Source organism: Cygnus olor, chromosome 26 (assembly GCF_009769625.2).
Source record: "Cygnus olor isolate bCygOlo1 chromosome 26, bCygOlo1.pri.v2, whole genome shotgun sequence".
NCBI classification, from domain to species: domain Eukaryota; kingdom Metazoa; phylum Chordata; class Aves; order Anseriformes; family Anatidae; genus Cygnus; species Cygnus olor.
In genome coordinates this window covers 458,669-485,518 of record NC_049194.1, presented here as the reverse complement: position 1 = coordinate 485,518, position 26,850 = coordinate 458,669, and the positions used below count along the sequence as shown (strand labels likewise).

The following is a 26,850-nucleotide window of genomic DNA, read 5'->3' as shown; positions in this document are numbered from 1 at the left end:
CAACATTCACACTCACACTAAATTTGCAAATATTTCCACAATGAGAGAGACAAACTCTCCATGCAGATACTTACGGAATATTGGACAGATGAAGAGTGGCAGAAGGGGGGAAGATGTTCTGGAAATTCTTGGAGCCTGGTTTCTTGAAACGATGTAAAGGAGAATTTCCGTAGTCCTTAGTCAGACCGTGGTCTTCCTGTCCTTCACGGGGAAGTTGCACTGTCTGATGCTTGGACAATGTTATACGGATTGGCTTCCCGTGAAGCTTCTGACCGTTTAAATGGCTCATAGCTGTAACAGTTAAAGACAGCACTGACTACAATGGTATTTCAGTTCTGTTCAGACAAATATCAAAGCTAGAATTTCATTTGAGTTCTTCCCTATGCAGTTATCACATCTTCCAGGAACTCCACGACAGGTGTTATTACTCCGCTTTATAGTACTGCTTATTCCATTATTTTCCCTCTGGATTATCTTGCATAAACAAACCTTACCTTCTCTAGAGTTGCACCAAAACCATCCTACATATGAAGGCAAGCAATTAAGGGCACAAACAGTTTGTGTGTTTTCATTGTTTTTTTTTTTTTGAAGAGGAGAAAGCACTGATACTAAACCTTTGATTACCAGCATCTCTTAATGCTAACAATCCGATAAATTTAAGCTTGCTTACCAAGCTGAGCCTGGTTTCCATCAGCCATCTGAACTAGGGCATTCTCTTTCTTATTAAATAAAATCTTCACCCTCTGCACATCACCATAGACTCCTTCAGAAAGTGAGGAAAAATAGTTTCAGGTAGGGGGAAAAAAGGAAGTCTCATTCAACTTAATATTAGCTAATCAATCCAAGAGCAAAAACATTCATTCACAACCAGAACTAATCTCATTCCAACCATGTTTTACTTATTCTGCTCTACTTAAGGAACATTCTTATATAGCAGAATAATAATGGAACAATACATTAAAGAAAAAGATACTGGGTTTCGGCAAAAAAAAGCAAAAATCTAAATGCCAGAAGACTGGACAATTTAGCATGCTACCACAATTTAAAATTCTTATAAAAAGACATGCAAAGCAATAAACCATGCATAACCGAACATAAAATAAAGGCAAAATAAATTAAATAGCAACTAAGTAAACAATGTAAAAATTATGCATTCAAAAAATGGCAAACTGCAAACTGTACATTTTTGAAGTATCAAAAAAAAGTAATCTCAAATAAATGAAAACAAGGTAATAAAAAGTGTGAATAATAACATACCGAAAAGAATAAAGAGGCATTGGGGTGTAACTCTCTTTAGAGAACAGCAGAGCAAGGCAGCGGAGGGACAGGGAAGAGGTAAGGAATCGAAGGGGAGAGCGAGGTTGCACAAATCGTCCACAACGAGGAAGGGCAGAGTCCCCGCAGGAAATGGCGAAATTGGTTGATGGATGATGAAGTTTTCAAGATGGTTAATATTGAAGGGCAGGTTGGTTTCCGAAGAGCAGGGTTTTTTTTTTTTTTGGAAGGGGAATGTTTTTATTTTTTGTTTCAAGCAACAACAGGAAGCAGAAGTACCGTGCAGTCAGTTGGCAAAGAAATTCCGGATCAGGGGAAGAAAAAAAATTCAGGGATGGGGGAGAAAAGAAAAAAGTAGCAAAAAACACAGGTCAGTAAATACATAAGGAAATATGTAGTGTTCCATCAGTCAGATTTATAGAATTCTACATACAATAACTTGTTTACAGAAACAGTTAATAGGTTTTTACCTAGTGGAACACAACGATAAAGAAAAGGCATTTTTACTTAAGATATACAAAGAAGTAAGAGACAGTATCACAATAGAGTGACTTCTACAGGCTTTAACACTAATTAAATTGCAATGGTATTCCCTAAAATTTGTCTAAAAATACTGTTTTTGATTACTAGCATTTCTTAGAAGAAATGACTTCAACTGTCAAGTCAAAACAGCTGTAGTTGCTGCTTTAGGACCACTGACTGAAGGAAGTAGTCTATATGGCATACTTAATTGTAACAACACCCAAAAAAGCCAATTTAGATATTACCTGCTGCATATAGAGCAAAATATCTGGATGAGCAGTTATTCCACTACAAAAAGAAGTACTTCAAAGGCCTGGTAGAAGTTCTTGTTATAAAGGAGCTTGGTACCACGTTTACAACAGAAGTCTGTTCCCTTCCATCTGTCTCAGCACATTGGCCCCACACTGCAGAAGCCCAGTACTGCTGCTAATCCAGAAAGGAAAAGCATCTCTGCTCCCAGCAACAACACTAACTGCACACAGATAAAAGTGCTTTCAAAGTCAATGCAAGCTGAAACACCCAGACTTCTTCCACTCACCGTGGAAAAGAGTCATTTTAATTTCCAGGATTCTGATTCAGGAAAAAGCCTTACACGCTGTGGAGTAGTCACTCCAGAGAAATACTGTCTCTTTACTAACTGGTTGTGGCACAGGTAAGTTTCTACAACACTGATTATACAGGCAATGGAAAAAGTTTCAGATCTGTTAGTTCACAGCTTCAGTACAAGTATCAAAGTCTCTCTAGCCCAAAGATAAGCTGGATGGATAGTGAAGAGCTCAAAAAATCACAAGGCATGAAATAACTGCTTGCTCCTGTTTAAACAAGAACTGTGCACACCATCAGACACATGCAGGTTAAATAGGGGTAAAGCACGGTCTTTAACCTATCACTGCCATCCAGACTACACAAAATCATCCCAAGAAAAAAACTAGACAGTATTATATCAGTTGAGAACAGCAATGCCAGCTTTTAATATTTAAGACTTTTGTTTGAACAGCAGGTCACTGGGACCAAGCCAGAGATGACAGTTCCTGGAATGGCAGAGCAGTTCCTAGGCAGAAAAACCAACTCATCCAAACCAAAGCTGGTATCACAGCCCCTGCCATTATTTCATGCCCTGGAGAAAATAGTAATGACAGATAAAGAGTAGTCTGAACTACTGATTCAATTAGTGCCTCTCATCAAGAGTTGAATATTTTTTGATTACTCATCACATCCAGGCTTCTCCTTTGATGCAAAAGAGGTTTTGTGGTTACTCTGACATCACTGGTAAGTTTTATAGCTTTGCAAAGTAGTATTAAGGTGTGTGTGCAGTCCCACCAGTTAAAGTGCTTTCAGAGACTCATATTCTATTGCACACAATAGAAGATTCTACACTTTCAATCCAACAAAGAGCCAAAAACTGACTAAAAAAATCAAGATACCCATATCAAGTTCTCTGATGCAGTCTTCCATTAAAGATTTTTGTTCAAATTTTCCTGCTTTGTTATTGAAGAAACCCAAGTATTTCAACTCACTAAGTTAAATGGAATTGAACATGTAAACTGTGAGCTGTTATGGGGTTTAGCTAAAAAGAGAACCTTCCAGGAATCTTGGAAAGGAAAAATGTGCAAGCACATGGCAGAGGAAAACTGCACAGGTACAAAGTCAAGCTGGCAGGGGTCCAGACACTACACAGAAAGAGTAAAGGTCAGAATGAACTCTCTCTGTAGTTCTGAATTAATGTATTAAAAAACTAGAACATGCTAAGGGAAAGAAAGAATGGACATGACTATTCTGTGACCCAAATGACACTACTGCATGGGAATGGCAGGGAGGTTCCAAATGGAAGGGAGGAAGGGGACAGGCATTGTAGTCTTTGTGGGACAAGAGCAGGCAGGCAGCATCTTTGGCTTTCAACCAAAGAAGAGCAAGATTTTAATTTGAAAGATGGACTTCCTCATTTCCCTTCAGCAACTAGAGTACTGATCTGCTTTGAGGTTCAGAGCTTGCAGAGCACATCATCTGCTTTTCTAGTTTTGCCGTTTCCTTTAAGATATAGTAGGATTTCACTTTCAATGAGTTTCAGCATAATCTGTGTTCAGAAAGTGAAAGTAGAGGTAACAGGAAGGAGAAAAAAGTAAAATTAGGACTCCACTAACCTCAGGATTCAGATTGCTAACCAGCAGAACAGAGTTCCCTGCCCCAGTGAGGCCGGGAATGGCAATCCGTCCTGCTGCAGCCGCTGCAGCTGCTGCTGATGGGATAGCCAAAGGAGCTAGTGCTCCATGAACATTGGGAACTGACAAGCCTGGAAATTAAAGAATATTAACCAGTAAAGAAATTAACAGCACGTACTCTAGTGTATTTGCTGCACCAGAAGGGAGAACATGGCACCTTCTGCAACATGCAAGTAACCATTCAAAACACAGTGACTATGTACTAACAGCAACAGAAGCCTCCAATTCTGGTGCTGCAGGAAATGGTGTAATTTCTAATAGTAATTGCTCTTGCAGTGCCTGGTGTTTAACAGATGCCTCAGCACGATCTTGTTGACTACAATATTTTTCACATTTCACAAGAAGCGGAATCAGCACAAAGCCTCAGCTTTGCTGGTGCAGGAAAGGCATCACAAACGGTGCAATTGTAAGGGTCTTTCCAACCAGTACATGCCAAAAATGCTTCAATCTTTAACCATGCATATAAAAGAATATTATATGCTACCATCAGCTAACTTCTCATGAATGGAGAAACACAGTTTCATTTACAGGCATTTCTACATCGCTCACAACAACACCTGGCACCTCACTGTATTAAAGTTCTTTCCTTTGGAGAGCTAGAGTTCTGGAAACCACTGGTAATGAATTAAATGAAATTACTTAAAGTGACATGGTTTATTTCCTCAAGAGGACAAGATATGAAAAATATCAGTGGTTAAACAATTTGTTTTGTACTTGTTTCTCATTAGGAAGGAAATTACATCAAGTTACAGGGAAGTCATAGCTTGGTATGCTATGAAAAACAAAGTAAAAACTGTTTAGTCTAGCACCTAAAGCTTAAGTATTTAAACTCAGACATTTGGCTACTCATGTAAGTAGTTACATTGTTATCTGCAACATGAGCTGTAAGCCTCAGTGCAAATATAGTAGTGCAAGTAATTCGGTTGATGCTTAAATACTAGCTTTACTCAAAATACTTATGAAAGAGCAAAAGATTCCTTCCTTCTAACCACCTTAACAGGTGTAAAAGTGAGTTCCTAACCTCAGCAACCGCATGAAGTGCTGAATACAAAAAGATTAATAGCCTCCCCTAAATTTCCCAGTAAAGTAATTTTAAATTCTGCCTTTACCAACTCACATTCAGATTTTCTTCTCTCCGTGCGAATATAGCCGAGGCAGAGGAGCTACTGCTACACTCACACTCCTAGTTGAGATTATGTACTGAAACACCATTCACTCACATGCCAAATGCCAGCACTTCAGATTTACATGACTAGCCCCCCATCAGTACTCAGCTCTAAAACATCAAGATGCTTCAACAACAACCAGAGAACCTATATAAAATTCCAACTTACGAAGTACAGTACCTGCAGCCTGAGGAATTGCAAAGGTAGGAGGAAAGCCAGCCCCCGCATATGGAGAGGCAGAGATTATTCCTGGGGCACCTGGGAAAGACATACACATTATACATAGAGAGCCAACAGCAAGAAAACTCTAGACTGAGCTGTAACACCTCCATATGTCCTTCAACATAAAGATTTAGCTGGAAGCTAAACCATAACCACTAAGTAAAAAGTGTCTCAAACAATAGTGAGTGTCTTCAAGAAATGAAGAAAGAGCATTTCTCCAACTCCGCTGGTCTGGCAGCTAATAGAAGTTAGCTGTTGACCTCAACACAAGCTAGCAACTCCCGTAACTGTTTAAACACAGTAGTTTTCAAAGTATGGGTTACAGCACCCCAAATTATTGCTGTCTGCATTGTAGTCAGAACAGCAGATGGCACTAGAAGCCCAGACAGATGGTAACATGTTAAAACAGTCCACACAAATAAAAAATAGCATTCAAAGCAGCAATGTGCACCCACAACCATACGTACATACTAGTATTTTGCAGTAGCCAGATTCAGTGATTCCAAAATTTCCCAATCACACTGTATTATAAAATCATATATGACCAAATATACTAGGATTACATCCCCTCCTTTTCCCCAACTGGCAGAAGTATCAGTTACATTTGTCCTACTCCCACTCTAAGAATTCTCACCAAAAGCAGCTGCCATGGTCTGATCGAGAGAGGGCTGGTTATCCCCGGAAGGTAGGTCTGGCCGTGTGTAATCTCTGCTTTTATCATTATTGTATTTTACATTGAGACTTGTGAGCTTTGAGAAATCTATGCGCAGTGTACAACAGGCATTGTAGATATTCTGTCCATCCAAAGACTGCAAGGAAATAAATCACTTTTTAAATCCAAGATGTATTTATATTATATATCACAGTAACAGATCTCAAGAGAGAAGGTGTTACATCATTCCAGGCAGTGCTGCATCCAAGGACAGGCAGGTATCTTGCTTTGTGTGGAGTTAGCATCACACCATTCTATTCCCTTCAGTACTCACTCAGGTTACACCATACTGGCCTTGGTGAATTTCCCTCCCACCTGCACATGCAATCTGCCATTAGGGTAACGCTTACATAAGCCTAATATGATAAGCGGGTACTCCGAAATGTTAATTTCTAACATTTGTCTAAGATTAACAAAAACAAGCATTAGCAAAAACAAGCTTAGAATTTTAAATAGTTCAGGTGTTTAGCACTGCAAACATATTACTCACCAGTTTGGCATGCTGAGCACTCATTGGGTCAGCATACTGTAACAGAGCCTGAAATTGGTTGTTCTTTGTGAATGTGATGATTTTCAAGACTGTACCAAATTTGGAAAAAATCTGCAAGATAATATTTGCATGCCTTGTTACCTCATTTCCAGTAATGGAACTTCGTATTTCACCTCCATTATTAAGAGCAGAAACGATAAGTTATGCCCTGTTAGCTTTCCAGCTTGAAAATGTAAGGTTTTAAACTGTATCAGGCATTGTTTATGTTACATCATAGCATCTGACTAGAAGAAGTGACAGGATTACTGAAGTGCATCCTTAATGAAGTTTTCAATTTGTCATGAAATCTTATATAGGATTCATTCATACACACCTTCATAAGCTGGAACATTTTCCAGAATTTTAGGGATTCTTAAATGCAGTCAAGCTTGCATTTTGAACATGAAGATTAAGTTAAGCAACCATAGTGGACAGCAGGAATAAACTTTCCAAATAGGCTACTGCTTAAATGACTCGTATATACTACATTTGTTTCCCTCTACCTCCCACAGTGATGCTTAGCAACTACTTCCACAAAACCATAACTAGAATATGACTGGAATATGAAGAGCAGTCTTGAAAAGGTGAATATTGGTCTTTTCTACTGTTACCAGGTTGCAATCCAACTAAAGTGGGCAGACAAATCTCTGGAAATTAAAATCTGGCCAGACTGGGACCAAAAATAGATGAACCTCACGTATGTGTCAGGGTGTCTAGAAAGTAGAAATCTGACAGCTATGCTCAAAGCTGCTCCTCTTAGAACTTGCTTTACAGATAAAGACACATGATGTTAGAACACCAGCATTTAAAATACAATAATTCCATATTTGTTGCTACCCTTTCCTCCAGGACAATCTTCAAGAAGTGTTGGAATGTTTTACCTGATGCAGAACATCTAGAGTGACAGGATAGAAGAGATTCTCAACAATGATCCTCAGGACAGGGCTCTGGCCAGCCATTGCCATTCCTGCATCAACTGCTGCAGCAGAGGCTGACAGCGCTAGGTTTCCCGACTGAACAGAATTCACTGCTTGCAGAGCTGCTTGGGCACGCTGCAGAACCAAACATCCTGTTAGACTGACACTCCTGCTTGCAAAAATACACATTCAGCTTTTCTTGAGATTCCCAACTGCACAGTACACAACAGCAGAACACCAGGTAGCAATTTACTGTTCCTAAGGCGGGGATACAACGATTTCAGCACATTTTAAACATGGGCAATACCAGGCCACCCCTACCAATAACAGCAAAGCAGAATACAAACTATGTAAAGCATGAAGTACTTATGCTACTGCCAAAATATTGCTCAGCACCTACCAATGGAGCAAGATTATTCCAGTGTTTAGGAAAGAGGTAAAACTAGGCTCTCCTGGAATGAACCACCATCTCCAGAATACTACAGAAGCTGACAAAAACTAAACGATTTATGCACAGCTTCTACAGGGATCCAGGAGCGGAAATGGACTTGCAGGTTCCTGTAGATTCACCCTTCTCGTACAACACTGCGCTCACTTGTGCGCCAAATTCTAGTTAGATGAACCAAGTAGTGGTGTTTCATCTGCACAGCATTAGATGCTCTGATCCTGATGTAAATCAGACTGAAAAATGAGAGGAGGCAAACTGGGTGTATTGGGCAGCCAACCCTGATAAGGAGGCACAAGTAACTTGAACTTCTTTCCAGTGTTCCTGTCCTGAAAGATTGCCAAGAGCAGCTGAGACAAAAAAGGGAACTTTTTATACCGTGCAGAGCACATCTGCACATAAACTCTAGATAGACCTGACACAGTATTAAGAATCATTGTGTTCAAGTGCTGCCTGCCTGAAAGGTAGCACTTATCAGTAACAAATACTCTATGGCAGACAAGTTCTGCCCCATTAGAGCTTTTTATATAAAACTTTCAAGTATTAGAAGCATTTTTAAAGCACTAGAAATTAATCATGTCTGTATGCATTCAGTTACTGTTTCTAATTAAAGAATGCTAAACACTTTCTCATGATCTCGTATTTATAATGCATGATCTTCCCGACATCAAGGCAGTTTTAGCAGCTCATTTAAGTCTGCTGAGACTTTGGACAAAAGCTGTTATAGGAGACCTTATTCCATAAACTACAAGCTTGTGGTAAAAGTCAAAGTAGCAAATGAAAAACTACTAGCAAGGGGAAAGAGGCAATCAAAAGCACCCATTCTGAAAGCAGTCTGTTAGAACCTAGATGAGAAGCACTTACATTCATTCACAGGAAATCATCATGCTTTTTAATACTTCCATAGTTAAACCAAGTCTCTTGAAACCAGCAGCAAAATCAGCTGAGAACTGTCCGTCCCTCCCACCAGTATGACAACGTAAAGAAAAACTAACTGCTTGGTTTGGAGAGTTGTCTGTCTTAAGCTCCTTGTGGTTGGAGAACTGGATATAGATGGGCTGGCTTCGAAGGACTGGAGTGACTGTGGTGTAGTAGTTTACCATGGTGTTGGCTGCCTCCTCTGTATTCATTTCTATGAAAGCCTGAACAGAAAGCCAAATCAATCAAACATCTTACTGAAGCAGCTCACAGTAGGAGACAACATAACACTCAACAACAGCACGCGATTGATAAATTCAGGAGGAACTTGCAGTTGAAACAAAAAGCATTGATTTCCACACATTCACATACCAGACTGACAGTGATGTAAGGTTTCAGTCGCCCTAACATCTTTACACTACCCTTAGTTAACTGGCAACCACAGAAACATCTGCAGGAACACTAGAATAGAGCAATAACCCAGACTCTGAACACTTACATATTACATTAAGCGACTTTCCATACTTCTCTGCAGAGCTGTAAGCCTACTCATTGTTCCACACCTTTATGGTCTCCTCTACTTCAGAGCAAAAATGCAAAGGATCGTAGCGAGTCATTACATTAAGTACTTACATATAATCATACCACGCAACATATCAGAGGCGCATTTTCATAATAAGATTAAAGACATAGCATTTTAAGTGATGATTAAAGTTGGCTTGCTTTTTTACTCCTTAATTTGTGAGACGATTTTAGTTACCAAACTAGCGCACACCTCCTGCATTACCCAAGAGTGTTTCAGCTTTGCCTAGTTCATTTTTTGTACCTGTAAAGGTGTCCTTAATATGCAAAGTCACACTGGTGGTTACTCAACTACCAAGCTAGCTTGAGTGAAAAAGGCCAACTCACAGCACTGCTGTCCAAGTCGTTTACCTGGTCTGTAATTTAAAACCAAGCATAATGCTAATTATAAATGACAACCAATAATTACGGACTTGCTCCATGTACAGTCTGAAAATAGTATTTTCTACAGCTCATGGGACAATTGTAGAAAAGTAAAACATAGCATGCAGAAGTTATTGACTCCTAATGCACGACAGTTGTTCAAACTTAAGATCTGGTTTACTGATGACAAAATCTTTGACAAGATGACAAGCCTTTGACAACCTCTGCTTCCAGTTAGGAACAATACCTGATTTTTTCCTTTCAACATTAGAAGATTGGTGACCTTGCCAAAAGGTAAGCCCAGAGAAATGACTTCTGCCTCCGTAACGTCACTGGGCAGCTTACGGACGTGGATTACTCGGGACGGGACCCCAGCACTTCTACTATCACCTTTGAATTTTTTGCTGTCGTTTCCATTAGCTGTAAAAAAAAGTCACTGCTTAGAAGAGCAAGTTCCATGCAACATACATGCACTTACCACTTCTGACATACATGGTGCTCCCCCATCAGTTATCGCTGTTACAGAGAAGTTCCATGGTCTAACTTAACCAGAGTCTGAATACACATGGTTTTACTCATTTTTCAAATGACATGAATGTGAGTGACGTAGCTGAATGCCAGTGCAATGGAATCAACTCTCCAGTGGCCATTTTACAGCTTGTTTACAGTACATACACAACCCCACCCACAACTCTACTCCATGTAGGTCTGAGCCATTAATTTTAGACTGCTGCTTTGTTCCTTTTCACTTTGACATTCTTAGTAATGAAGCAGTTTGAAAGGGACTTCTTAGATCAAGTGATACTAAAACAAATAATATGACTCAAAATAACTTTAGATCAGCTGGATTATACATATGGCAAAAGACTATCAGCAGCACAATACCAGACATTAGCTGATACAGTCTGGCAGGGAAGCTACAGGAAAAACAGTAAGGGCCTCAGAAGATTACGGTAGGCCAAAATAAGGCATTTCAAGACACTGGCAAGCACAGAAGGCAAAGTTCTGAACTCAGCACCTAAGAATTCTGTCTTGCAAGGGATTACTAACCTCTAGATGGTGTAAGACTCCTAAATAACAGCAAATTGCTATATACAGCCAAAACAATCCTACATTAAATTCACCTGTACTTCAAGTCTACAGCAAAACCTGCACATTCTAACACTGTAAAAATCATTTCAGCAACTGTCCTGCAACAATTTTCCAGTCTGCAAACCTTAAAAGTACAGGGCAGACATTTACTGTTCAGCAACATCTTACAACGGGCTCAATAAGTAAGAAAAATAGAGATTTAAAAATTAAGATGACACTAAAAAACAGACCTCAGTACTCACAATACTTATCATATGTTGCTCTTTTCTTATAGGCAATATTACCTGCAGAAGAAGAGTTGCTGCTCATGATAAAGGGTCCGTTAGTAACACAAGTAGAGAAAAGCTCGTCAGATCCCCGCTGGAAAAGAAAAGAAGAAAGGTAAACTGACAGCATCTTTACTAAATCCTATTCACGTATTCTGAAAGCAGAAAAACAATTGAGATTAAGTTGTAGAGAAGCTGAACAGAAGTGAAAATATACTGACAGTCAGCCTCATTGTCATCATAAATTAAATATAAGTAAGATCCAATTTAGTAACTGAGTAGCACTACCCAATAGCTAAACACTAGGAATCTCAGGAGCTGAGGCATTGCTGAGTTGTTTGAAGCCACTAAATCAAGCGTCATGCGCTGAGATTCACATTCTTTCTCCTTAAGAAAAAAGGATCTGACTATAGGTGTCAGATGACATTTTCATTAAGTTAAGCTAGAACCCCATAGCTGATCTGAAACAGCAAAACAGATAGGTCTCACCTACGCATTAATTCACTTAATGCCATTCATTATGATGAGAGCAGCCATTTTACTGGGGGTTACCAAGATTAAGGAAGTCTTGAGCAAAAGACAAGTTACAACTCATTTGGTCAAAGATGCCATTTTCCAGTGACAGTGAGACAACGCAACTTGGAGATGTTGAGAACTGAAAGAAATGGAACTCTTCCCCTTCCTCCCCCCAGAAAATGGGGGAGGAAAAAAAAATCAAGAAAATGAAGCTCCCAGGAAAGAACTACTTTTTATTTTTTACAGGAGGAGGCATACAATAATTTGCACTCTTCTAGGACAACAGTAAAAGTCTCAGTAAGCACACTCCAGTCAGAGGACACAGACAAGCATTCTGAAGTAGAGAAACCTGAGTATCACTGGTACAAAATCTGTGATCACGCCCTTAATTTTGCACTAGGAGCTTACTGCTAAAGTCACAGCTACTTGCAGAACGAGAAGCTCAGAGCATGCCAACATCTTTGATTTTTTTCCATATTGCAGTGTCATGCATTTCAACTATGGAAGAACACGTTTGATCAAAAACTAGAACAAACTGCTCCTACTGGAATTACACTGCTCAAACTGATACCACAGAACTAACAGAAATGCATTTATTCTGGGCCTTTTAGTAGCTGTAGGCACGGTATAATTCCACCTATTGGCATACAGACAGGGAAGTGCAGGAGCTTAGCATTTCCCTTCTTCACTCCCTGAAAATAATGCTAACCAACCTCTAACAGATTACTAACGCATTTCAACTCATTGCAGCATTCCCTGCAGAGTCACCAAATTACCTGCACTGACCAATACACTGTGCTAACCTAAGGAGGAAGTATGAAAAAAGCATTACTAAGGCAAAAAGCAAACACTACAACAAATTACTTCTTCGCACCATCTATACTTATAGAAACAATGCCACTTAAACTCGGTAAGAATTTCAAACAAGCTACAGAGAAGACTTTAAAGCCTACTGCAAGCAGCAAGCAAGCACAGTAATATACATCCAGTTACAGAAGCACTTTTCGTAGCTTTCAAAACGATTTTTACACAGTAGTCACACTAGAAGACCTCTACCAGCAGAAAAAAAGCAACCAAGCTCATCCCTCTGCTAACTCCCAGGCACCTGGATGGAAACATCCCCTGCTGCACGCCGCGGCCACCAGAAACCCTATCGCCCACCGAGCCCCGTATCTGGTGGCAACTGCAGTAACAGTATCTGCGAGATAACAAAAGCTCTGCTGCCGCACCAGCAAACAGGTTGGAAAAGTAGGTCACGCAAGGAGCCCCAGAACACCGAATTACAGACAGAGGGGTTTGGGTGGTGCTTTTTTTCCTTTTCTTCTTCAAATCTTGAATTTCTTGTCTGACGACTCACTGCTGCCTCTTCAAAGACGAGCTCAAGGACTTTGATGTACTGACTAGGGGAAATTAGGCCAGGTTCCAAAACCATGCTTCATGCACTACTGCTGGTCACCTGCACCGCGCTGCCCAGGTCCTCCAAAGGCAGCACACACCCAGCAGTGTCTCCCTCTCACAAAGTGGTAATTAGCAATAGGCCTTTTAACAGCTGCTCTAATTAGCACTGGGATTCCTGAGTACAAGCAAGAGGCAAGCTAGTCTGGGAGGCTATTATACTGCAAGCCCATCCTTTTGATGACAAATTAACACAATCCCAAGGCAAAAGAATCCACCGGCTTGCTGTAAGTCCTCCTGTGCCCAAATTACTGCGAATGCCCCAGCCAGCTTACTTCCCGCAGCCTGGGACACAACCAGCAGCTATTTACAAGAGCCACCCAGCAGCAAACAACAAACCTCCTCGTGCAGGCAGTGTTTATTGGCCTAATGAAACCACTTGCATCAGGCCCTAATGGGCCTTCAAGTCCTAAAGAGTTCTTAAGGCACCTGTAAAGCTCTGGATGTACCCGACTCCAACACTCCCAGCATGAATCAAGGCCTCTGTGCGAGTACACGGCCAGCCCCTCGATCCCCACGGAAATGCTACGAGCAGCCACATATCTGGCTCTTGTGGAGGCACCACTAGGAAACTATATCCTAGAAAAACAAATGTTTATATGACTGAGGAAAGAATGCAAGTTCCCCGAATTTAACTTTCCTAATGGCTTGTTTAGAATAAACATTTTCCTGCATATTTAAAGATTTACTTGCAGCACACTTTGACAGGGAGTGCTCACTGCTGCTAGTTTCCACATGTCAGCGTTTCTTTAATGAAAGAGCATTTCAAATCCACTCCCCTCTTATCTTGGAGACAGTCTCTGCTGCCCGCTGTGACCAGAGCCAGGAGGCAGAGGGGGATGATTGTTCGACATCAAAAGCAGCAGCAGTCAATTTGTAAGCTTCCCAGCTGGAAGTACATGCAAACAGAGGGGGACGACCAAAGCAGTTGGACAGCCACGACTCCGAGGTCCTTCCTCTGCACAAGGGAACTTCAGACCCCGCACACACAGTACCGTACAGTTGTGTCAACGTCACTCCACAGACTCCCCTCAGAACAGCTTTTCAAGTACACACCCAAGAGGTGCAGGCCCTACGTACCACCGAGTTGCTCAGGTTAGGGGATACCACCATAACCACGCGTCAGGCAGTGCTGGCAAGCTCTCCTCACCAGGAGCAAACTGCATCAGCTGCTGCTTTCCTCAGCAGTCATTTCACTGCTAGTGTCAGGACTCACCTCGTAACTACAAGAAATCCCTAGCGATGGTTGCTTTCTGGAAGGACCTAACCCAAGGTAAACTGGGAACAACCACTCTGCCTGCACTCCACACCACGAGCTGCGAGAGGGATCCTTTATAGCTGCAGTGATCGCCAAGAGCTCTTCCCAGACTTCAGTGCCTTTTCTTCAAAACCACGTTACAAATAAATTAAATTGCTCCATACAAAACAACCTAGTTCAGTAGGACCAGAAGGAGCAAACCAAGCCTGGTTGCCTCAAAGATTTAGCTTTAAAGAGCTTCTCACCACCAACAAAAACGGATGTTGAATATTTGGGGTTTTTTTGGAAGAGCCCTACAAAAACTATGGATTCTGAAGCATTACGATTTTATTTGGTTATCTTTTAAGTGTAAAACCACGGTGGGAAGGAAGGAAGGAGAGCGCTCAGCTGCTGGCAGGGTCACCCCACAGCACTTCTCCACCTTTGTTCTCCCCCTGCCCTGGGGAGGCCCGGTCGTGCCGCACGCACCCCGAGACACGGCTCTCACATCCTGAGGCCAACAGCCCTGCTCGCAGGAGACATCCATTTCTGCTGGCATTTCTGCTCAGCCAATTCTATTGCAGCTGGTATTTTTATGAAGAGATTACCACAAACAGCAATACACTAACAGTAACACCGCTCTACGGACACTTCTCCATTTGAGCTAACAAATCTCTTCCTACTTACAGGAAAATACACCATTTTTAAAGTTGCATCGCCAAATCTTACCTAGTCCAGGGTAAGGCTGCTTCTGCCACCAAAATCACCAATTGGACACATTGCTGACAGGTAAAACACCGCCTGGGAGCGTTTCTATGACAGCAGCCTCCTTTTGTCTGCAACACTCATGGCTACAAAAGGCCTATTGCTCAAGCTGCATTAATTTAATAACACACTCATGCTCTGTGTAGGGCTGCTATCAATACTTGAGTTCCCTTCCCTAATTCAGGAAAATCTGCTGCAAGGCAGAACCCCAACATTCCGTATTTTCTTCAGTTATATTCTCAACTATCCCCCAAACTCTGTCTTCTTTGCTTTAAAAGCAAGTTTTAACAAACAAGTAAGAATTTTGAACTAGTCTAGGCTTTCCCAGCTTAAAAGCAATCGTTAATTCATATAAAATTACAAATTGTCTCTTTTTCACTAGGATATTACCTAAACTATACCACAGTTGGGAATTAAAGCCAGAAATTATCCCGGCTTCTACCAGCACACCCCGAAGTACTGCAGAAATTCTCAGCTGCCCTATATAACTCATTATCCACTTAAGATCCAGACACCTCTTTTAAATGGATTACAATAAACCCACCACATTCTGCCTACACAAAAGGCTAGAAACATATACAAAGCAAATGACCATAAAAATATGAGTGTAAAGACAAACAGGTGACACTACTACATGCTAACAGCTTTCAGAACACTGCAAATGTTATGGGCAGAAAGCAGAATTAAAGTATGGCAAAATGGGCATGCAGGAAGCGAAAGCAGTGACAACTGAAGGCCAGCTCAAACTCCAGGCTAGCCAAACCTAAGGCCTACAAAAGAAACTTTATCCCTGGCCCACTGAGCAAATCCTGCCTAGCAGCAGTACTCTCTGCCCTGGATATGGAACAACTGACACCACTGAATGGTTTAAGCAGACGGACGAGAGCAGTACCCCTCCGTGTGAAGGAAAAGGAGGATTTAAGAGGCACACAAGCTGTAAGCTGCCACGCCTTTACGAAAAGCAAAGCAGGTAACAGTTCCACCTGGACCCCCCCCCCAAAAAAAAAAGCTACTAAAAATCTGTGCTGCTCAAAGTCCTCGGTCTGCTCTTCTGGGAATTCGGATTAATATCCCCTGTCGAGTCTTGTGACTGCCAGGCCAGAGCATGCAAGCATCATCCTTCCACTACAATTTCCCTGCATCTGTAAAGATTTTGGACCCAGTAAGAGCCTACCATACACACAGGTCATTGAGAAGCTTACACAACCCTCCCCCCGGCTCTGATAAAAGCGGAAAATTCTTGGAGCACAAAGAATTGTGCGTACCCGAAGCATGCATCAAGGGCTCCATGCGACGTCAGCCCCTGAGGAATTGAAGAATGTGTGCTTCGAAACCCCGATTCACTCCAATCGCTTTGCAAAGAAGCTAGTAAGAAATCCAGTCTGGTGACATCATTCACACTCATTATGTTGCATTCCAACATTTTCTGTTGAGATTCAAGAGCTAGGAACAGAGCTAAATTTAAGCTACTAGGAAGAATGATGCCAGTTTTCTTCATCTTCCATGGAAGACTCACTTCCAGCAAGGTTTGCTTGCATCCCTCCCACACACTCCTTTTTCCTCTCCTGCCTCACAGATTCTTTACTCATTTAAAGGTGCAGCAGTGTATAAAAGAAGCATTAGCAGACAGTCTTTTTTTGTGACAACACCTCCAAAGAACACGCGATAAAAGCATATCCTTCAATCCCAGGAAAGTTTAAAAGTTGAGATTAACACAAAATAACTTCAAGAGCCTGAAGTGGCTGTTGAGTGAACCAGGATCCCGCCGCCCCACAGGCAGAAGTTAGGAGCTCTGGCGTTCATCCCTCCACTGTGCCCATGTGTGGGACACGCAATCCATCATCCGGTCAGGCCCAGAAGCAGGAGTTGAGTAAAAATTAATTCAGTCCCCAAAATGGCTCATGGCTGGTTTTTATGCACGAATTCAAATGCAGACACCCCCCTCTATCGTTTATGGAACACGCGAAGCTTCCCACTGAGGTTCAGACTGCGTACGCACACATTTCAGCACCTTTGGAACTAGGGCGGTTGGTCAGAGCACTGCAAGGAACCCAGCCCTTCGGGAAACTGCCTCCCTACAGCACGTACTGCGCCAACGGCCGGTACGGCTTCCATCGGCTCCATGCAGATTTGAGCCTGAGACTCCAGAAACTGGAGCATTACATTAAAGCCATTGCTCACACAGCCTGATGGGGATTTCGCAAGGGGATTGCGCCGAGCTCGAGCACAGGCTGCCCGTGGGGCCGAGCCGGATCCCCAGCCCGCTCACCCACCGGCCCCTCCCTGCCTCGCTCAGCCTTAGCTGCTATGGAGACACCCTGCGAAACAAACCTGCCCTTTGAGCAAATAAAAGGTGGGGCCATGTTAAATAGCCCCAAATTCCTAAACTCCGTACTGAAGTAATGCAGTCATTCTTGCTCCGTAGGATAGCACACACCCAGGCTTTATGATACACTGTTCCCAAGTTGAAACTTAACTAGCAGTCAGCCTTGAGCTTTTAAAATCATTGCAGTGGAGCAGACTGGCTCTTGAGAAAGCTTAATGCAAACACTGTCAGAAAGAAACTGCTGGATGAGTCACTCTGAAACAAATGGAACCTATGAAAAAATACCGTGACCAAATCCAGAAAACAGCAAATTGACTGTGCGGGTTTAGGAGGAACTCCACGCTAATTCAATCCCACCTACATCACGGTTGTGTAATAACCGGGACCTGCTTTAACAAAGACCAAGCAATTATATTGAGATTACCAAGACGCACATGCTGAACTAAGCACAGCACTTGTCAAGGTTTCACATGAAGCTTGAAAGACAGCTATACCAGAATCGCACAGAATTTCAAGTTAACATTCACTCTTCCTTGCTACTGAGATGGCAAGTGTGGCACGAGCACACCTACATCTTCCGGTTTGACATCAAATACCTGAAAGTGACCAGAGTCCATCCCTACACTTGTGAGATTAAAAACAGGAAGTAGAAGTCACATCTGTGATGATTTCAAAAATAGAGGGCAAGATAGGCTTAAGATTAAAATACGGAGAATTTTCTACAACCATTTCATCAACAGACTGCTTTCTAGGAAGTCTCAGACCATTTCATCTACAACAGGAATCAGCTTGTTTCCTTTCCAAATGTATGTAATTTCAGCTAGCTTCCACATCAAATGTTTTACATTTGTTGTAGAGAAACTGTTTTAAACAGCTCTAATAGCTGCCTCCGGTAGCAGTCTTGCTTGCCACCTGTGTTTCAACCAGTAGCTTAAAATTCCATTAAACGTAAAGAATTCAGAGTCCTCACGATCTACCTGAGGGCTTACCACTTACCCCTGCGAAGGACAGTTAGCTATAAACTGAAGGCAGGTGCCTGAGCACTGTCTGCACACAGCAGTTTAGATGGAGCAGTTTCCCCAACACAACCAGCGCTGCACTCGCAGCAGCCGTGTGCCTTGCTGTATGCATGTGGCTCACATGTGTGATCACGCCTGTTGCAGAAGGACCACAAGAGCCAGCTTGTTGCAGCCTCTAACTGAAGCCATAGGAGGGGACTGGAATTTCCTCACAACATTCTTGGCCTGCTGCCTGAAGCCATAATTACTGTTCCCATGGCAAAGATCCTGGCTTGACCACAAATCACTTCTATGCAGGCAGCCTGTATCACACTCTAGCAAACCCCGTTTTAAAAATTAACTTCTCAAATGCCACAGACATGCACTGTACTTTTCTGGAAGCATCACCCTTCAGAAAGAGCTCAACTTAACCGAGAAACTACCGGACTGTTCAGCACCTAAACTCTTCAGCAACAATTTTTAATTGCCAAAGAGCAACTTCACTTGAACAATGACATATCCCAGCTCACACTCTCTCTAGTAAGTCACCCAGCTCAGAGGCTGTTACAGCCTGAAGAGACAGTGCACGGGTCAGACCTTTGAGTCCAAACACAGTCCCTCCATCTGAAGGCCACGCTTCCTTCCTTTCCAGATATTAACGAAATTATGGGCAGAAATAAGTCTCAAGTCATGTGTTTCTAATCTGCAGGACATTCCAGAAGGCTGTGTATCGAGGGCCCTGTAACAAAACTGTAATGAGTTTCCTAAACAGATTCGCACACTTTAAACTGAGGAGAGCCTGAGGACTAGGTTAAATGTGAAGCCCAGGAACAGCTACAATTCCCACCCTGCTGAACACCAGACCATCAGGCAGCACTGTGCAGTGCTCAAGTAATAAGCCATGAAGAAAACACCCGGGGACTTAAGTTACAGAGCCTAAACATAACTAAGACCTCCAAACAATGAATAAGCATGTGAGAGTACCCATAATACATACCTTAAGGATGGGAGAAAAGTCTAAAAGGCGCCAGACCCTGCCTTTTAAAGCAAAAAAGTAGAGCAAACTGATACATGTTTTCACAAAGTCTTCAATTTCAAAGTTAGACTGTAGCAAGCCGGAATGCTTTACAGCAGGAAGACAACCAAGAGGCCACCGTAAATCATCTTTGACAATTGGCTCAGCGGTGTTTTAAGTTACAGCCACTTTTCCTACTGGCTTGAGTATTCTCCAGCTTTGGGACATTCCAGTCACAGTAAGAACATCTAAAAAGGTGCCTAGTGCTCTTGCATCAACTTGCTGCTTAAAGTCAACCAAGAGAGGAGACCGCTTTGGGGGACTACAGTCTCCTAGTACTTTAAGAAGCTCGATAGAACACTGTTCCTACCTTCTGTGTACATACATAGTAAGAATGAGCAAGTTTACACCTCAGACTAAGTTTTCCAGCGGAAATTTTCACATCCAGCCCAGGAGCTGAGCCAGCAGGCTCTCTTGTGAGCAACACTTTCAGGATAGATACTAACAAACTAGGTACATCCCCCTCTGACCACCGCTTCTATTCAAATGTTTTATAAAGTCAGCAGATCACAAAACTGCAATTACACAGCATTATAAGTTATCAAGCAATTATGAGGAACATCTGCTTCTGAATGGGTGGGGGGGTCGGTTAATCCTTGAAGCAATTTCAGCGATGCCCCAGGGATCAGAAAAATGCCACTGGAAGAACAGAGCTCTACCACAGTAGTAGTTTTAGCAGAGACAACGCTGGAATGTGTCTGATGTTACAGAAACCTTCTGCAGTCTCTTCAAACTACTTATTGCCAAACCAAAGACAGGTAGATCGAAATGGAAGCAACACCAAAGCAACAGCAAAATTTCAGAAGAGCCGTAGCCAGCGAGGTTTTACACTCACCACCGAGCTGTGTTTTTAACAAGGAACTGATAACCAACTTGGTTATACTTTTTGAAGCCTGTACCTTCCTCCACGTGAGTTCTGCACCCAGAGGATCTCCTAACAGTGCAGGAGCACAGGCCAGGCAGACGGCTCGTGCACGGCCACGCAGAGGATGCAGCTGTACGAGAAGCCCTCACTTGGCCCCTCACTATGCGCAGACAGGAGTCAAACTTGCCTAAAGCAGAACCCATGACACATGCAGCACGTTACAGCTTATTACAGAACTTCCATCATATGAGGTACACTGACATATTCAATGCCTTGCTTAAGCAATCAGATAACATGGCTATGTCAAAAACATTTTAAAACTTACCTTTATCAAGATGATTCAACTTGTCTTTTGCTTCTGCCACTCTAAATTTTGATTCAATTTTCTCAAAGCCTGCCTTACCTGCCTCGAGAAGCTTCATTTTTGGCACATGCTTCTTTCACCGCTTTCTACCTCTAGCATAACAGCGGTTACGGTTCTGTCCTGTGCTAGGAGTGAAAGCACTAGCACAGGATTTCTCCCAGCCCTCATTTTAGACATCTGACTGTGCTCAGGACTGCAATCGCCCCGCAGATGGGAGTGATGAGGCATGCAATACCACATCCTGCAGCTTCTCTAGATTCACTGAGAGGACTACAATTACAGCTTCAGAAGCTTCCTGGTCAAGTTTAGTTATATAAAACCACTTCTTAAAGCTGCAGAAACTGAAGATTACACAACGTTAAAACCCATTTTAGGGGACTTTTACCTAGATCAATCAGTTTACAGAAAGGTGCATCAAACTGCCCTACAGCAGTCCAGGTATGACTTATTCCACCTTTAAAGTGGCTATGAACTATTAACCAACCTGATGGTCCCAACAAGCCTTTCCTCCTCCTTCGATGGCACACTGAACTCCTTGCAGCAGATGGTGTTCTCAACCAGAGCCAGACACCATCGTGTCACTACAATTAATTCAAATTTCAGGTTATCATACCAGGAAAAGTTAGAATAGCCCTTCCCCTACAACTGCTAAATAGATCTCCTTTGTGTGTTTAATGCTTCTCAGAAGCCCTGGATCACTCACAAACATGCCTGTGCTCTCAGCAGTCACATCGAGTTTTCTGCTTCCGATATAACAAGCTATTTGCTAAGAGCAGTTGTCTCCAATGCTTCTACTTCGCTTACAGACCTAACAGAGCTCACACCGCACAAGCTCACCTCTCCTTCAGATGAGTCCAGTGTCACGTATTACCTCACTTCACCAGCCTGTTCAAGCTGCCACACACATCCCTGTTTCTTCGTTAACAATAAGACGCTAACGCAGAATTCAGGCCACTAAGGAAGCTCTAAGATTACTACTCGTAGGGCCAACATTCACACACGTACTGATACAAAACTCGCAGTAATCCTGATCCCAGAACATTAGCTACGATGTTCACTCCGTGAAATGAAAAGCCTTTAATTCACGAAGGAGCGCCAGTCTATCCTGCACATTCCAGCTCACCATTTCCCAGGAATGCGCCTTTACCCCGCGAACACAACAGCTATTACCACGCACCACAGATAAGGAGGCTCCTGTCAGCACTTTGAGTTTCAGGGCTAGGCCTGCACTTTCAAAACCTGAGACTAGAAGGGTAAAGGTCATATTTACTGTACTCACAGGAGATAAAAATCAACAGCCAAACACCCATTTTTTTGTGGTAGGATTTCTGACATATAACTGAACAGGAATTCACATAAACAGAGGAAATGGAGTTCACGAGAGAAGGGACCAATTTCTCCATTGAGAACCATTGTCTAGCACACAAATAAGCACGGCTTGACATTTCAGTAGGGGAAAGGGCTCTTTCTAAATTCAATAATGTTCTTACAGGACAGTTGATAATCAATGTCCAAATGCCAAGAGCTAAGTGCTGAGCCACAATAAAAGTTTTAAATGCACATGAAACTGAATTACCTCCTGGTTAAAACCAATTTACATGGTACCAGAAATAACCCTTTAAACCTGAAGATCTACATTTGGTGAGGCTAAAACTAGGTCAGATGCTGAGCAGTGTAAAAAGAGAGAAAAAGTGAGAAGTGCCTACCTTTGTACCAACTGTTATATCTTGGACAATGCTGTAGAAAAAAGAAAGAAAAGGATTAAAAAGTTAGATAGGTTTGCCACAAATATCCAGCATAGTTTACAGTAGTAAGAAAAAAGCAAGTCAAAGTGCACAGTTGTCTTTGCAGGTGAGCCAAGGACAGTTTATACAAAGAAAAATTATTAGATGGTGATGGTGGAGACCCAAGACCCAGCAGTCCGAGAAAAACGCAGCTCTCCCCTGCCTAGAGCGGAGCTTGCTCCTTTTTCAAGCGTACCACAGGGGCCAAAAAACCCACACAGTGAAGTCTAGCATCCTTCCCAGGAACATGACGCAATGAGAACGCGCAGCCTTTGACTTAAGTCAAGGGCAAAAGTGGCAAGAGCCAACTCCACCACCAACAGTCCCATCCACAGCTCGCCAAGACCTGCTATCCAAAGGAGTGACCTCCGCTGGGCTGGGAAGAACCCCTCCAGCTGTGGAGAAGTTACCCGACCAGCAGCAGGGACCAGCGATGCTCACACCCCAGCAGCACCACACACCAGACAGAGCTGGGGCCCTTCCCTCGCCGCGGCAGGCGCCTGTGCCAGGCCCACAGGAGCCCGGCGGCCGCGCCAGCGCCCCGGAGCCAGACCCGCGCCAGGCTGGCAGAGAGCAACGAGGAACAGCCGAGAGGCCCAGGCAACTCCCAGACCAGGGAGCACCAGCACCCAGCATTCCTCTCCCAAGCATTTTCTGCTCAAGAGAACTTTTCCCTAGCACAGATCTGCAGGAAAAGGCAATTAACGCGTACCACGTGCGTGTAGACCTGTTAAAATGAGAATTCCTGCCGAAGTGACCAACGCGAACAGTAACAGTGCTAGCTGCACCTCCAGCAGCTCGCGCTAGCTCTTGTCAGCAGCCACCATTGTTATCACCACTCACCTACCAGAGCAGCTTCTTTCATCGAGGAAACCAGAACGACCTGCCTACAGCCCGGCATATCGTGCCCTGGTAATATTCCAGGGCATTGCAGTGCCTATGTGTTATTTTTTGTGGGAGTACTTGGGAGAGGCAAAGGATATCAATTATACCCTTGCATTGACGATTTTTTTTAATCCAATCGATGGTAAAGCAGCAATATGACACTGGCGAGCAGAGAAGATAACTTTAGATTGACACACGCCGCACTGCCTGTCTCAACTCTCATCTTTCTGACAGTCACAGCTTCAGAGTAAAGGATGCAAAACTGGCTAGCTAGCAGACCTGCAGCAACTTTAGGGAAACACAGAAGACAAGCGGAAAACAGTGCGGTCATTCTTAAAACACTAGGAAATCTGAAGCATTCAGAACAATTCTACAGTTTGAGTGATTTAATGCCAGAGCACTTAGATCGACCAGTTCTTCTTTCCCTACCCTCCTCCTGCAACACTTCTTCATTTTTCAGGGAAGTGAACACTGCTCCTTCCTAACAAGCCACCCGCATTTCACTATGCCCTAACCCAAGTATAAGCCAGCTCAGCTCCTTGTACTTCCTCTTCAAAACCAACCTGCCATGTCATCATAACCCAGCAATTTACAGCCGGAGCTCCAGCCTGATCCAATGGCCGCTGCCGGGCGGCTCCGCCACGGCTGCGATTTTTTCCCCTTCTCTAAGTGACTGCTCACAAACACTGCATGGGAATGCCGGGCTTTCCAACCCCCTGGTGCCTGGTCACCAGCAGGACAGATGGGTTTTGCTGCACAAGGGCCAGCAGTAATGAACTAATTAAACCCATCTGTACGTATCAGTTTAAAGAATCGTAATCATTCTATTAGAGTTACTAAATGCTTTATGAGCACACATTTCTTCAATTAAAATACATATATTCACCTCGGGATTTTCATAACCTTAACAAAGCATTTCCAGCAAAGCGCAGTAAGAGCAGGGAATCTCTGAAGTTTCCAAAACTCTCGAACTTACCCCCGAGCAGTTTCTCTTACTTCCTGTTCCTCTTGCGGGCCTCATACACAGGAAATGTTTTACATAAAGTAGCCTTAACAGGGAATAGTCTTTAAAATTATCCAACAGGAAGAGCTTTTATTTGCCAAGAACTATCAAGTCCTGGAATACTGTTGTTGTAACCCATTTGATAACAAATGCCACATGAAACTAGCACCAACAGTGTTTAAGTATTTTTATTAAAGAAATGTGATATTCTTCCAGTTTACTTCTCCCACAACTTGTCATATTTTAAAGCATTCTCTTGTCACATGTCAACCTTAAATACGGGAATAATGCTTTTATGTTTTCTAGAAGAGTCGGCAATAAAGCCTTTCACAAAAGTTACTTTTTACACAGAATGAGATGATTCCTGCACAGTAAAGATCAAAATTAAGCAGCGCCAGTAAAATCTCGAGGTCACTTTCCAAAGCAGCCTTTCCCAAATTAACTCCTTACGTGTTTTAAAGCAGCTTACTCAAGTGATCAATCATTTCAAAAGCATAACTACGCATATTTTAGGTAGCACAAGTAAAACAGAAGGAGCACAGAGCCAGAGAGGTGTCACACTGCCAGCTAAACAAAAAACAAAACCTTTTTCAAAACAGCTTTTGAAATTTCAACGGGGGTCAGCTTTCACGGGGTAAGCAGATCACGCACCAAGATCTTTAAAAACTAATGAATAATTAAGACTCACATTATACTTAAACTTCAACAATAAAGTAACAACTTCTTCACCAGACAATAAATCAGCTTTCCCAGAAACTAGGATGAGCGCAGCCGATAAAAACTGATTTTTCACATTAAAACATGCGATCTCATATGCTGATTTTTTTAAACACCATTCAGCACGTCAAGCAACTCAGAAAAAGCACAGCAACCTGAACAGTATCCTGGACTGCAAACTACATTAAGAGGTCTAGACTTTTAAGATGAAAACAACACAGACAACACTTCGGCAGTGCTAAAACCCCAACGTGTGAGTGCACCTAACTCCCACCAGAGCAGTGTCAATGCACGAGGAGAGGAGGCACTGATCTGGGCTTTCCCACAGCCAGAGCTCTGGGAAAACACACTACTTAATCAGAGGCCTTTAAACGTATTTTAACTACGGACACGGTGCTCTAGAAGAGAAAAGAAGCTGATCACTAGAAAAATGCACGATAAAATACATGAGAAACATGGAGCCCTGTTTCTGAAAGAGCTGCCTCCGTAAAAGTTTTAAAGTAAGCATTTCTGAAGCGGGACAGCGATGAGGTGGCGATCAGAGAGGAACCGACGCTGCCCCAGATAAAGCAGCCGTGCTCCGAGCCCCGACCCGAGTCGGGCACCAGAGAAAAAACTTCCACGGGGCGGGAGCGCGCAGCGGGACGGGGCCACGGGCACGGCGCTGCCCCCGCAGAGCCCAGGTAACCCCCCGACGGAGACCTGCCTTCCGCGGGCCTCCCGCAGCGCCGCGGCTCCTCCGCGAGCCGCCCGCAGAGGAGAGCCCAGCGGGAGCCCCCCCGCCGCCGCCCCCCCCGCTTGCGAAAGCGCCACACAATGGCAGCGGGGCCGGCCGGGCTCAGCTGCGGGCGCTGGGTGCGCCCCCGCCGCCAGGTGCGGCCCACGCCGCCGCTGCCCCCCCCCCTCGGATCCCCCCCCTCCCCAAGCCGAGCCCCCCGGGAGGGACACGGGGCGCCGGGGGGCACCCGTCCAACCCGGGGCGGCCTCACGGCGGACGGAGCCGTCCCCCCCCACGCACCCACCCACGCTCCGGGGGGGGTTAAGCGGCCCCCGGGGGAGCGAGCAGGACGCGGGGGGGGCCGTGAGGGGGGGGGGGTGGCGGCCCGCTCCAGACCCACGCCTCAGCGCCGGGGCGGCGGCCGCGGAGCAGGCAGCGGGGCCGCCCCCGCACCCCCCGGGCACCTCCTCTCCCTGCGGCGAGCGCGGCCCCGCGGACGGCCCCCCAGGAGCCCCCCGCCTGTAACCGCCCCCCCCCCCCCGCGGCGGGGCGGCCGCGCCCCCGGCGCCCCCCCCAGGTAACGCCCCGGCCCCCGGCGCGGGTCCCGAGCCCCGGCCGCGGCCCCCCCCCGATCCCGCAGAGCCCCGCAGGGGGCCGGTGGCGCTCCCCCACAGGCCCTCGGCACGGCCTCGGCCGCGCCGGGGCCCGGTCGGGCGGAGACTCACCCGTCCATTGCACACGGAGGAGACCCGCAGGGAACGGAGCGGAGGCGCCGGAATAGCAGGAACGGACCCGACCGCTCCGTGTTATAGACTCACAAAATGGCGGCGCCGCCCGGCCCGCCTCGCCCGCGCCGCCGCGCCATTGGCTGCCGCCGATGTCACCTTGACGGCAGGGGAGGGGATGGCCCGCCC

The 26,850-nt window shown here is 44.2% G+C and overlaps 1 protein-coding gene across 3 annotated transcripts in view; it reads right to left on the bottom strand.

The window, feature by feature from the left end:
* PTBP1 (polypyrimidine tract binding protein 1) overlaps positions 1-26,794 on the bottom strand; it is a 30,584-nt gene extending 3,790 nt beyond the window's left edge. Inside the window, exons 1-13 of one of the 3 annotated variants that reach the window (XM_040537645.1) lie at positions 26,662-26,794; positions 22,536-22,566; positions 11,247-11,322; positions 10,118-10,290; positions 9,003-9,149; positions 7,527-7,697; positions 6,607-6,717; positions 6,039-6,213; positions 5,363-5,440; positions 3,939-4,087; positions 1,258-1,291; positions 671-763; positions 75-291 (exon numbers count right to left, since the gene is read on the bottom strand). In XM_040537645.1, the coding sequence (XP_040393579.1) occupies positions 75-291; positions 671-763; positions 1,258-1,291; positions 3,939-4,087; positions 5,363-5,440; positions 6,039-6,213; positions 6,607-6,717; positions 7,527-7,697; positions 9,003-9,149; positions 10,118-10,290; positions 11,247-11,322; positions 22,536-22,566; positions 26,662-26,669 (1,463 nt within the window). In that variant the 5' untranslated portion in view covers positions 26,670-26,794. Of the gene's footprint in view, positions 1-74; positions 292-670; positions 764-1,257; positions 1,292-3,938; positions 4,088-5,350; positions 5,441-6,038; positions 6,214-6,606; positions 6,718-7,526; positions 7,698-9,002; positions 9,150-10,117; positions 10,291-11,246; positions 11,323-22,535; positions 22,567-26,661 lie in introns of all 3 variants that reach the window. The other 2 variants (XM_040537644.1, XM_040537646.1) reach the window with 2 other exon arrangements.
* Between the last annotated feature and the right edge of the window lie 56 nt (positions 26,795-26,850).